At 41.0% G+C, this 13,847-nt stretch overlaps 1 protein-coding gene across 4 annotated transcripts in view; it reads left to right on the forward strand.

Annotated features, from left to right (window-relative positions):
• The first annotated feature begins 5,841 nt into the window (after nt 1-5,841).
• Nucleotides 5,842-13,847, forward strand: part of SOCS7 (suppressor of cytokine signaling 7) — a 43,489-nt gene continuing 35,483 nt past the window's right edge. For all 4 annotated transcript variants that reach the window (XR_004233855.1, XM_012548380.3, XM_031966134.1 and 1 more), the window contains exon 1: nt 5,842-7,117. Coding sequence is in view for 3 of the 4 variants with exons in the window: in XM_012548380.3 (XP_012403834.3) it covers nt 6,045-7,117 (1,073 nt within the window). In the remaining variant the exon portion in view is untranslated. The remainder of the gene's footprint in view (nt 7,118-13,847) is intronic.

Raw genomic sequence — 13,847 nt, forward strand, 5'->3', positions numbered from 1 at the left:
CTTCCTTCCTTCCTTCCTTCTCTCCCTCCCTTCCTTCCTTCTTTCCCTCCTTTTCTTCCTTCCTTCCTTCTCTCCCTCCTTTCCTTCCTTCTTTCCCTCTCTCCCTCCTTTCCTTCCCTCCCTTCTTCCTTTTTTCATTCCTTTTTTTCCTTCTTTTCTTTCCTCCCTCCTCTCTTCCTTCCTTCCTTTTTAATATTTAGGCAGGCACTTAATAAATGTAATCTGCCAATCAAATAGTTTTAAGTTCATCTTCTCCCTCTCTTTCTTCCTTTGTTGGTTTTTATTTTGTGATGCTAATCCTCCTGATCTTCCCCAAGTGAGGAGGGGACCCTGAACATTAGTGCCTGTGTCTCTGGATCCCAGATGCCTGAGATAAGCACCTGAGGCTGGAACAGCAGGGTACCTGTGGGAGGCCCCCACAACAAAGTCCTTTCCTTCCCTTCCATTCTCCAGTGACCTTTTCTATCATTGATGACATCCCCCTACCTTCCAAGCTGTTCTCTGCCCCAGATTTACATTTCCTTTTGATAGAGGTGAAATTTGTTTCTTTCTTCTACCTTTACTAATCTCATTCCTTGGTTTTCCTCAATCCTTGATGCCCCTAAATTGATTATAAGGGAAGAAAAAATTGGGTAATTTGAATGACTCTTGACTCCACACAAAGAACCTCAGTTCCCATCAGTATGTCCTAAATCTACTGCTAATTCAGCCTAAGCAGGGGTACAAACAGCAGAGAAAAAATGGAAATGAAACGGATGAAGGCAACACAGTATGATTTTTTAGGACTGGACTTGGAGGTCAAAGATCTGGATTTGAATTTCTCTTACTACGTGTTCAAAAGCAAGGCCTTTAACTACTCAGAGTCTCATTTGTAAAATGGAGATAATGTTTTCAATATCTACTTTACAGAATTAATATAAGGAAGGTGTTTTAGATGAGGATTATTTGGAATATTATTTGAATGATTAAGTCTGATTATTATTATTATTATTATTATTATTTTTTTTTTGCTGAGGCAATTGGGGTTAAGTGACTTGTCCAGGATTATACAGGTAGGAAGTATTAAGTGTCTGAGATCAGATTTGAACTCAGGTCGTCCTGACTTCAGGGGTGGTGCTCCATCCACTTTGGCCCGATATCTTTATGATATCTTTTGGTTGATTAATAGGGCTGTATGAGTTCTGAATGAACATGATTTCAGGGATCATAATATCACCGTCCAGCAGAATCATAGAATAATAGAGATGAACAGATTCCAGAGAGCATCTCATCTAATCTCTTTTTTATTTTTTGTAGGAAATAATTTTATTGCTGTTATCTTTTGTTTTTATGTTACTTATATTTCCCATTGTATCTTTCTTCCAATTTTCCCAGAGAGATCCTTTATAATTAAGATTAACATCAGGAAGTTGTTTTTTATAATAAGGAATTTTAATTTTTAGAAAATGAAGAAAAAAGTTCTATAAAACTAATCAATATAAAGGAAATATCTGATGTTGCATGTACGGTATTCCAAGGAAATATCTGATGTTGCATGTATGATATTCCAAGCTTATGGTTTGGGAATACCGTACATATAACATCAGATATTTCCTTTATATTGATTAGTTTTATAGAACTTTTTTCTTCATTTTCTAAAAATTTGGTGAGCTATTGCCAGTCTGTGAAAAATAAGAAGGGAGAGAATATAAATCTTATGCTAAATGTACCTCTATCTGTAGCAAATATCTAAGGTTAAGTTCTGGTGGGATTTTGGAATGTTGGATATGTAACTCCTGAGAGATAAATGTGGGTCATTCCAATAGGATGGGCCATGACTTCTATTGCCCAATGTATATACAAAGTAATTTCAAGAGGAAGATAGTGATAATACTTTAAGGAATAAGATGAGAAGCAGGAAAGGGCTGGTACAGGAAATAGCACCAGAACTGTGTTTTGAAGAGAGCTAGGAATTCACTATAGTGGATGACATATATGAAGAACATATAAAAATGTGGGAAGATCAACCACATACCTTGCATTTCTCCCCCACTTCACAAAATAAAATAAAATAAAACAATCCATAGGGTCTAGAAGCAGAAGAGACAACATTCCACCTACCAATTTGAAGTTTTCAAAGGGATAGGGACCAGACAGATATAAAGAAAGGAAATCAAGGACATGGCTCTTTTCAACAATGAGGTGATTCAGGCCAATTCCAATAGACTTGTGATGGAGAGAGTCAATTAGATCCAGAGAGAGAATTGTGGGGACTGAATGTGGATCACAAATGGTATTTTCACCTTTTTTGTTGTTTGCTTGCTTTTTTTCTTTCTCATTTTTTTCCCTTTTTGATCTGATTTTTTTTTTTTTTGCATAGCATGATAATTGTGGAAATATGTATAGAAGAATTGCACATGTTTAACATATATTAGATTACTTGTGTCTAGAAGAGGAGATGGGGGAAGAGAGGGAGAAAAATTTGAAACACAAGGTTTTGCAAGAGTATATGTTGAAAATTAACTTTGCATATATTTTGAAAATAAAAAGTTATTATTTAAAAAAAGCAATCAATCAAGGAAAGAGACAGCTTTATGGAATGGAAACCTACCCCTGCCCCACTTTTTACCCTAAACCTGCAGTAGAAAAGAGAATTAACTGTGGAGAAAAGTAGATTCAGGCAACCTAGTAGAGCAATCATCCAGAAGAGGTGTTGTACATAACGGCGGGTTCCATAGGGACTCTACAAAGAGACAAAGAACTTCTGGGTGTCCTTCAGTACCAGAAGTTGTGAATTGCATTTGCACACCTTTATCTCATAAGTGTACCTCACTTTCACTGTATTATAAGTTTGAGCCCATTCTTTCCAGGGATAGTATATGTAATTTTGGGAGAATATACCCCAGGTTGACGGAGGGAATGTTTTTTACTATGCTATCTTAGTTTGCTAAGAGAAGATTATGTCTATTGATCGATAGTTAATGGGAAACACAATAATGGGGGTTATGATATTAGGTATACAAACCCAGAATTCTCTCAAATTTCAAATGAGAGTGAAGGTTATAGGAATAATCCAGAAAGAATTCGATAATTCTTTTCATTTTTTTGTACCATATAATATTTGTGGTCACAGTGTTGATTGAATAATGTAAATTTTTAAAAAGAGAATAATGTAAATCTATCACTTGGATTAAAAGATATTTCTTAGATAAGAGTAAATTATAAATTTTTTCATAATGAGAATAGTAATTATTTTTCATAACCCCTAGATAATACTGAATCAAGACCAGAAGTGTGCTGAAGCCAGCTCAAACTAGTTTATGAGAGCATGTTAAAATTTCAGTATGAGCATTTACATCCCAGAAATCACCAAATGCAAACACCAGACTCGTTTTATTATTTTATTGTCTCGACTTAAGAAAATGATGGAAAAAATCTTGATAATGCCAATAAAATTTAAAAGTGCATTTAGTCTTTAGAAAATGTATAGTCTTTAGAAAGCTGGTTATTAGACTTTTACCAGCACATCCCCGATTAGGGCCAATATTTGGTTACATTAGGAGAAGCAAAGTTAGCTTCAGGCAATAAAAGGAAAGTTAAGCTAAGAGTTAATAGGCTATATACCTTCTGTTAGGAATATTGTAATGGGTAATGCTCTAACCTTTGGGAAAACCCTTACTCTGAGGGAAACACTGACTGGCAAGTTAAATATAGCACTTTCTGATGGCTACATTATATAGTCTACTCTCTTGCTAGTTAATTAATAAAAAATACATTTATTTAGAGTTAGAAGGGACCTTAGAAATCATTTAGCCTCCAACCCTGGTCGTTTTACAGATGAAGAAACTGAGGCTGAATGAGGTCACATGTTTGGTCCAAATGGGATTTGAACTGAGGTGGATCCTTGGACACTTTTTTCATTCATCTTTCCACTATGCCACATTCTCTCTGTATATTCACCAAAAAAGCAGAACATGAGCCAGGTAGAGCTGTTATTGCTACTGAAGCATCCAAATGTCATCAGAGATACCTACCAAAAGCACACCGACTCCTTACCAATGTTATAGAACTAGATATTTTCAAAGATTCCATATAATTTTGACATTCTGTGGGTCTTATAAACAAACATAAGCAAACAGTATAGAAATAAAGAAAAGGTAATTTTAATTAATTTTTTGGGATTCTTAGTCTTTTTTCCCGTCATCAACTAAAGAGAATACTAATGATTTGATGAAGATTCTCTGTTTTTTCCTGAAAGGGGATTTTTGTTACCTGTGCGTTGAACAGACTAAAGACGGTTTTGATTTTTGGTTATATTACTTGCTACCTGTGTGGATCTTGGCAATCCCTCTGAGCCTTTAAAAATTATTTTAAATTCTTTATTTTTAAATTTATTTTATTATTATTATTAGCATCTGTAAATATGAAAGAAAGGTTGGACTAGTTCTCTTCCAGCTCTAAATGTGTCTATGATTTTATGAAGTACCTCGTTTCTCTTCATGACCAATGGCAGTTAGTAGACAGCAGAGGGAGCTGCTGGGTCAAGACCTCACTTGGTCACTTTTTAATTGAATATGGAACTTAGTATCCTTAAAGAGTAAACATAGTTGAACAGGGCGTTATCTGGGAGTCAGGAATTGTGAGTTTTCCCCCAGATTCTCTTAGATGTTGTGGGAAAGAATCTGTGAATGGCCTCTCTTTTCATGATATGGGGAGATGATCCTGGTTTGACTGAATGGAATGGCTTAATCAAGAAAGGCCCTTATTTGGAATTCTTACCCATTAGGTCACCATGATTTATTTGCAGCAAATGCAGGTTATCGAGTTCCTTAATTTTACTTCCTCTGCAATTTGCCCCAAGAGATAGCTGCTACAGTGCATATGAAGGCTGGAAGACCTGGACTTTAAATTCTGTGATACCCGGCATAAGAAAGTCATTTAACTTTTCAGTGCACTTTGGGAACTATAAGTTGCAGTTTATATCTGTTCTATGTCAGGAGTTCCCACACTGATGCATCAAAGTAGGGGAAAGTGGAGGGAAAAAAAAAAACCTCCACCAAAAAAATTTTATTTATTTATTTTTAGCCTCTAATTCTCCTGACTCCAGGATTAGTGTTCTGAAATCTTCCACAGAAGGCGATAAAGCTCCGAATTTAATTCCAATTCTCGCCTCTGATACTTACCAGAGTCTCAGCATCCCTAAGGCGTCAGTTTCCTCATCTGTGAAATGAGGTGGTTGGACTAGATCCGAGGTCTTTTCCAAAGACAGATCTGCAGACCTGGCTAAGTAGATTAAAGAACGCTGCTTGTAATACTTTCTTTGACTTTGTCAGTCTTTTTTTTTTTTTTTTTTTTTTTAATTAAATTTAGTGTGTGAGAGAGAGAGAGACAGAGAGAAGAAGAAAGTGAGGGGAAGGGTGGGAAAGAGAAGTGGAGAGAGGAAAAAAGGAAGAGAAGAGGGGGAGAGAGAATAAGGGAGTGATAATCCTGGGAAAGGAGAAAGCACGCTGGCATTGAAGACCGCGTTCCAATTAAGGCGCATGGGATTTTTAGTCTTGAGGGGGGGGGGAAGGCAGAAAGAGGGGAAAGTGACGTCAGGCGCGAGGCAAAGCGGACCCTGTTCACCCACTAGCATGTATCCCGAATACCGATACTCCCCCAGTCTGGGCGAGAGGAAGTTGCCCATAGGCGTTGCGGGAGGAGAGCAGGGGAGGAGGGCGTGGCTTGGCCTGGCGCTTCACGGAAGTGACGCCAAGACGGGGCGGGGACAGCTTACGGCGGCGGCGCGCGGCTGGGCTCGCGCCGGGTTTCCTTGCCAGTGCTTCCCTCTCCCCCCTCCCCCGCCCCTTCCCTCTCTCTTGTTGCCTCCTCCTCCTCCTCCTCCCTCCTCCTTCTCCACCCCCGCCTCCTCCTCCGTTGCCGCCGCCGCGCTCGATGAAGCGGAGGCCGCAGCGGCCGTTGGCGCTGTCGCTCCCGCTACCGGGGCCGCGGCGGGCGGGGCTCCGGCCGGGCCCAGCCTAGTCCCCAGCGGTCCGTCGCTCCGCATCTAGCTCCCGCCTTCCCCGATGCAGGGGGCCGAGCTCCGGGACGGCGAGGCGGCGGCGGCGGCGGCGGCGGCAGCGGCGGCCTCTTACCGCGTCTTGAGCCGCCTGCTGGGATACGGAGAAGCGGCCTCGGAGCCGTCCCCGCCGCCGCCGCCGCCGCCGGCCCCGGGCCATGGACCCCAGCCGCTGCCCCCGGCCCAGGGCCCGGTCCCGCCGCCGCCGCCGCCCTTCTTGCCGAGGCCGGGGCCCCGGAATTCCCGGCCGCCGCAACTGATGGTGTTCCGCAACGTAGGGCGGCCGCCCGAGGAGGAGGAGGCTGCGGCGGCGGGACCTGGGCCGGGGCCCTCGGAGCTGCTGTGCCCCCGGCACCGCTGCACCCTGGATCCCAAGGCCCTGCCACCGGGGCTGGGGCTGGGGCTGGGCCTGGGGCTGGGGTTGGAGCGGGGTTGGGGCCCAGCGGCGGCCGCCGCGGCGGCCGCGGGGCTGGAGGCCCACCTGGCCGCTCTCGGGCTGGGGCCGGCTGGCAAGGGCCCGGGGCCCGCCGGAGGCAGCTGTCCCTGTGCTCCGCAGCCCCCCACGCCGCAGCCCCCACCGCCAGCCGCGGTCCCACAAGCGGGCGAGGACCCCACGGAGACGAGCGATGCGCTGCTAGTCCTGGAGGCGCTGGAGTCGGAGGCCGAGAGCCTGGAGACCAACAGCTGCTCCGAGGAGGAGCTCAGCAGCCCCGACCGGGGGGCGGGCGGAGGAGGTGGCGGTGGTGGCAGCCGGTCCGGGTCTCTGCATCCCCTGGCCCCCGAGCTGCCGCCCGCGCCCTTCCCGCTGCAGGACCTGGTGCCCCCTGGGCGGCCTTCCAGAATGGAACCCCCGCCACCCCCGCATCAGCAGCCCTCGGCGCCCCTCCGGCCGCCCCTGGGCACCTCTCGCAAGGGCTCGCTCAGAATCCGCCTCAGCCGCCTCTTCCGCACGAAGAGTTGTAATGGGGCCTCGGCCAGCGGAGATGCGGCGGGCAAGAGGCCTCCGGGGGAGTTGGCTGCTTCCTCCGTGAGTCTGACCGACGTGGGAGGCCCCAGGGCCCGGGAGCCAGAGGCGGGGAGGTGAGCCTGCTGGCGGCGAAGGGGAGAGGACTGTCGCCTCCCCCTCGTTCCCCTTCTCTCCCCCTCCCTCTCTTCATCCTTTTCTTCCCCCTCTCCCTCTTTTCCCTTTTCTCTCCTCTTCCCCCCCATTTCTCCTTTCTGTGTTCCCTTGTTTTCCTTTTATACTCCCTCTTCCCCCTCCGCCCTCCCTTCCTCTCCTCTCTTCTTTCCCTCATCTGCCTCTTCCCCTCCTCTTTTCTCTCCTTCCTTTTCCCCTCTTTTTCTCCCCTTCTCTCTTCCCCATTTTCCCCTTCTCTATTCCCTTCTCCCCACCTCTATCCCTCTTCTTTCTTCCCTGTCTTCCCCCTCTCTCCCTTTCTCTTTCCTCCTTTCTTCTCTCCCTACCTTCTCTCCTATCTCCTCCCTCTTCCTTCTTTTCTAAAACTCCCCTTTTCTCTCGTCTCTTTCCTCTCTGTCTTTTTCCTCTTCCTCCTTTCCCCCTATTATCTTCTTTCTCCTCCCCTACTTCTTTCCTCATTCTTCCTCTTGGTCCTTTTCTTTTTCCCTTCACCTCTCCCCTCCTTTCCCTAATAGGATCTTCTTGAGATTCCAGGAACCAGGTTGAATAGAATATTCTCTTATTACCCTTCTAGGATTGTTAGTGAATTACAATAACTGGTAAAGAAATAGACTGAAGTCTCCCCTGCACTTAAGATGTCTCAATTAGCCAATAAATCCTGGGTTCAGATCTCTCGAATACAGGCTGTGACCTGTTCTTGGTTTCTTTATAGTTTCTGTATAGTGCTCCCTGTCCTTCCCTTCTGACTTCATGAGTAGTTTTTCTGGATGTATGGTCTTTTGGGACTGGATTGGGATGTTTCTCTCATTTCTTCAGAGGTGCTTCTTTTGCAGTCTAGAATTCGCTTACTTGGTTTACAGTTAGGGTCATAAGACAAGGCAGCTTGAATCCTCTTGAAACTAGGTCAGAACTTTTAGTTTTGGAAATTCGCTTAAGTTCCCAAGCTTATAAGTTAAGTATATCATAAGGAATCCATGCTGGTGTATTGGCCATCTAATTGTGGGCCAGTTGATGAAAATTCTAATTTAGAAAAGGAATTTAATTTCTTAATGGAGATGGAATTTTCTTTAAAAGATATGGTTGACTACTGTAGTGTTTGTTTAGAAGATTGGATTACTGGTTTCTGTCTAGTGGCATTGCAATTTCTCTTGTGGGAACTGCTATTAGGGTTTTACTTCCTGGGAACTGGTTATTTTTTTTTTCTTTAATAATTTTTAATATAGTTTATGAGTGACATATTCCTGAGGAAGTTTCCATTGTACTAGTATAAGCCAGAAACATATGGAAGTGCCTGAAAGTAAAGAAGGCAAGGTTGAGTTCAGTAGGTGATGGTCTGAGCAGGATCTTCTGTATAAACAATTTGTAATTGTCTTCATTTTACTGAAGTTCATTTTTTCTAGGAGAAAGGAGCATAAGGTTGATTTGATTTTGCAGTCACTTTTGAACATCCTTGTTATCTGTTCCCTTTGGAGATCAGGCCATACTTGTTTCTAAAAGAGCTTTTAGTACATTTTACCCCTTTACTTGGGTGAATGTTTGTCCCTTAAGTGTCTTTAATGGATTAATGCTGGGAACTGAAGTCTGTGTGTGGCTGCTGAAACAGCTTTTTGTGGTGGGTTATGCACTTGGCACTCTGTTTACTAGTGAAAATTAAATTTTCATCAATAGTATGGGTTAGTGGGAGAGTTAAGCCAGATGTAATGACATAAGATAGTTTGCTCATGTTTTTGTGGTTTGTGAATTGCCTTTGTTCTTTATTGACCAGGGCTTGGGTCTGTGATTTCAGAATCTCCAAATATGAGGTGTGGCGTGAAATTAGCTGCTATATCCAACAGATTTGAGAGTAGGAAATGCATATATAGTTACATGGCTTTTGCCTTTGGTAGCAGATTTTAATGACCTTTGGGTGTTCAGGCTCCAACTCTCACAGTGAGCATAATGAAGATTTCTGCTACAAAGCAAATTGCTCAGCAAAGAGGCTTAGTTCAGTATACCAGAGAATTAAGGTTTTTGGTCCAGGGACTTTCTGACAAAGGTATCAAATGTGAACATGTCCAGTGTTATGAAGTGGCCATTTATTTGGTGGAAATGTTGAATTGATAGGATTTAAGAAGCCTGAATTGAATTCCAACATTAGTTTGGTAACCTTGGGCAAGCTCCTACCTCCTTTGTTTGCCACATTTCCTCTCTCTAAAATGAGACTAATCTCAGCCCCAACATCTTGTGCTGTTTGGAAGAAAAACTAAGGATCTGATTGCAGTAGAAGTTAAGTCCTTTTTAAGTGCTTGGCTGTGGTGCTGCTTGTCATATTTCCCATAGCTTATGATGTGCCAGTCTTGCTGGCAGCCTCACAGCTGTGAGAGACTTGTTAAAAGTCTGTTCCTGGTAGCTATGATTTCTATAGATCTTATTAGCCCAACTCTCAATAGGGCCTTGCTAGGGCAAGGGAAGTAAGTAAGGTTATATGGTTCTTTGAATCAGTGGGACCTAAGGGTGGATCTTTCATTTTGCTATTTGATGGCTGGATTTAATTATGGGCCTGTGTTTTCATTGGGGCATAGTTGGGCTTTTTACTGACCCCTGGATATGTTTGCCAGTGTCTCTTCATTTCCTTTCTCTCCACCCCCTCCCCTCTCACTTCTCTTATAGTAATTGACTTTTGCAGCTACCACAAGCCATTTCACCTGGCTTAGCACTTCTTTTAATATCCTGGTACTAAGCAACAGCTTTAGCTCTTTTAAAAATGCCTTCAAAACTGCTGCATGGTTTTGCCTCCTTGCATCCTAAGACCTTTGTGTTTAGATTCAGGGTCTGCTTAGTGAGTCCAGTTCAGGTGAGGAGCGAAATGCAGGCTGGGATTTATATTGTTATATTTGAATGGGAACAGCAAAGCTACTATATATGGTCTAAATCTGGATAGAACATTATTTCAGAAAAGCCAGAGAAATATCTGAATCCATTTTAAAGGTGTTGAAATGGTTGCCCTTTGGTTTGGAAGAAGGTATCACTTAAATATCCTGTTAGCCTGGTCCTGTCTTTTCTGATTTCCTAAATTACCTTCCAGTACATACACATTTGGAATTTGGTGTTGTGCTCATGGGCATATTTCTAGATTTAATTCCTTTAGGAACTAGTTGATACCATTTTTGACAATCTCCAAAATCATGGCATTGAGATGGAAAGTGAACAGAGTCAGCATAATTATGATCTTTTTTTTTTTTTTTTTTTTTTAATGTGGATTGAGGAAAAGATGCTGATCTGTCTTGGTGCCAATTTGGGCTTTTGATGTCATGAAGAGGCCTGAAAATTGTTGAAACTCAGATATCCTTGCAATGGCTGTTGACCAAAGATTCTATTTCCAAATTCCATCCTGATATTCAAAGTGGTTTGATTCTTCACCTGCAAAAATTGTCATTTTGGTTCTGTCATGTTGATCCTAAAGCTGGTTCTGTTATCTGCATTATGGTTATATCATCTATCATGTCATATCATATATGACTTAAGAAAGTTCTGTCCATGTATATCTATGAGTCTTAAGTTTTTCACATTCAGAAATTGCACACCCCTATTCTAAAACTCTAAAACTTTGACCCTTCTTATTTGATTTTGCCTGGAGTTGGTTCATAACAGTAATTTTTGAATCTGATCTTGCTGCACAGAGTCTTTTGTGTTGGAATTGAAAATGAACTCCAGGATTTTTGTGCTTTTTTGTGTTTCTTTTTAGAAATGACATGTGCTTATTCTGTTTGCACTCATTACTTCATAAGGCATCAAGAACTTCTAAGCTGTAAAGCTTGGAGTTGATATGTGACAACCTAGTTTGGTGATTAAAACAATTAAAAAAAATTTAATAAAAAATAAACTTGACAAGTGTAAATAAACATAAATCATTTTATGCATATGAGCAGAAAAAAGAGGATAACATATGAAAATAAGAGTCTCTTCCATGTACAATGTTTTAAAAAGTGTATATTAAATATAATCCAGTGAAGCCAACACTGTCTCAGTGTGTCTCTCCTGATTCTCCAAATTTCTTTCTTCAGAGAGTCTGTAGCCTCTCTCCTCAACTATAGACTCAACTCCTTTCACTTTGCTTCTATAGATTATCTTCCCCTCATATCAGAATGTAAAGTCCTTGAGGTCAGGGACCTTCTTTTTCCTTGTATTTGTATTCCTTGAACTTACCATGGTGCTTCACACTTCATAAGCACATAATAAATGCTTATTGATTTCTCTTTATATCCTTCTGAACTTCATTTTGTGTAATTTTTAAAGGAACGTTTTGTTGATAACTTTTCTGTTTCCTCCCTCCCTCACTTCCTTCCTTCCATCACTATTAGTTTTTCCTCTCCCTATAAAAACCTCATATCACTTCTATTATTAGTAGAGTCAAGCAAAACAGATTTATACATTGGCCCTAGCTAAAAATGTATTCTTCTAAATATTCTTTTTCTGTACCTCTAATCTTGGGAAGAGGATATTACTCTTTTGAAGTTCTGATTCATCATTTCATCAATCAGAATCTTATTTCTTTCAGAATTATTTTCCTGTATGACGTTGTATAGACTGTTCTCCTGAGTCTTATAACTTTACATCAATATTTATAAATCTAGTTTTCTTTGAATTCATCCTTTTCATTATTTCTTATCTAATATGAACATGTGTACATAACCATATTCATCTCTTCCTTCCTCAGTTGATGGATATTCTCTTCATTTCCAATTTTTTTGTTACAAAAAAGTTAATTTTTGCACACGTGGATCCTTTCTTTCATCCTTTGATCTCTTTGGAGTGTCCATCTAAAACTAGGTCAAATGGTATGCACAATTTAGTAACTTTAGATAATTACAAATCATTTTCCTGAATGGTTTAGATCATTGGTTAGATTAATTTACAGTCCAGACCAGTGCATTAATGTTACTTTGTCCTATATGTTTTTAAGAATATTTTCATATAGTTGTTGATAGGACTTTCTTCTCTTTTCAAAACTGTCTCTTCATATCCTTTGTATCCATTCCCTATATGCCTTGGACATTGGACCTTTACCAGAGAAATATGCTGCGGATGTTTTCCCATTTACTGTTTCCCTTTGAATTTTAATTAAAGCCTTGATTTTGTTTGTGCAAAACTTGGGATAGATTTGCCCATTTTATCTAATAAAATCCTTTTCCTTTCTTGAGCAAAACCTCTTCCTCTAGTCATATTTTCAAAAGGTATCTTCCAATTTGTTTCTGATGTGATTTTTTAAAAAAATCTGGATTCTTCAACCATTTTGGAGAGTAGTTTGGAACTATGCTCAAAAAGTTATCAAACTGTGCATATCCTTTGATCCAGCAGTGTTACTACTGGGATTATATCCCAAAGAGATTATAAAGAAGGGAAAGGGACCTGCATGTGCACGAATGTTTGTGGCAGCCCTTTTTGTAGTGGCTAAAAACTGGAAACTGAATGGCTGTCCGTCAGTTGGAGAATGGCTGAATAAATTGTGGTATATGAATATTATGGAATATTACTGTTCTGTAAGAAATGACCAACAGGATAATTTCAGAAAGGCCTGGAGAGACTTAAACGAACTGATGCTGAGTGAAATGAGCAGGACCAGGAGATCATTATATACTTCAACAACAATACTATATGATGACCAGTTCTGATGGACCAGGCCATCCTCAGCAACGAGATCAACCAAATCATTTCTAATGGAGCAGTAATGAACTGAACTAGCTATGCCCAGAAAAAGAACTCTGGGAGATGACTAAAAACCATTACATTGAATTCCCAATCCCTATATTTATGCACACCTGCATTTTTGATTTCCTTCACAAGCTAATTGTACAATATTTCAGAGTCTGATTCTTTTTGTACAGCAAAATAACGTTTTGGTCATGTATACTTATTGTGTATCTAATTTATATTTTAATATATTTAACATCTACTGGTCATCCTGCCATCTAGGGGAGGGGATGGGGGGGGGGTAAGAGGTGAAAAGTTGGAACAAGAGGTTTGGCAATTGTTAATGCTGTAAAGTTACCCATGCATATATCCTGTAAATAAAAGGCTATTAAATTAAAAAAAAAAATCTGGATTCTGTTTCAGTGTGTAACATTGTGATATATGATATGAAACATTGGTCTAAGCCTATTTCTTCCAGACTGTCTTTCAGTTTTCCCAGCAAGTAGTTTTTGTTGAAAATTGAATTCTTATTAAAAAATTGAATTCTTAACTCAGTAGTAAAAGTCCTTGTGTTTATCAAACACAATGCCACTATATTTGATTGCTTCTAGGATGTGTATTTCATTCTTGCCATTGATCAACTTTTTCTGGGTTTTTTTTTGACTTGTTTATTTTTCAAGGAGAATATATGAGATGTATGAGGAAATAAATGGAGGGTTAATGAAGGAAATTTGACTTTCACAGATAACTTTTATTTGACCATAGACAGAACTTTGCATTGGTTCAGTCTATGCTGAACTTTGCTTTTCACCTGCTCTTGTTTAAAGTTATGACATACTTAAAAATTTGCTGCAACAAAATTAGTAATTTGGAGTTATCTTATAGTGTAGTGAGCCTACCTCTGGTGAGTACTATCCTCGGAACTTTCAACCAATTCATGTACTGCCCAGCTGAATTCTTTTTCACAGCTGCCGGCATACATGCTTGACTCTTCCCACACAT

This window comes from Sarcophilus harrisii, chromosome 4 (assembly GCF_902635505.1).
Source record: "Sarcophilus harrisii chromosome 4, mSarHar1.11, whole genome shotgun sequence".
In the NCBI taxonomy this organism is placed as follows: domain Eukaryota; kingdom Metazoa; phylum Chordata; class Mammalia; order Dasyuromorphia; family Dasyuridae; genus Sarcophilus; species Sarcophilus harrisii.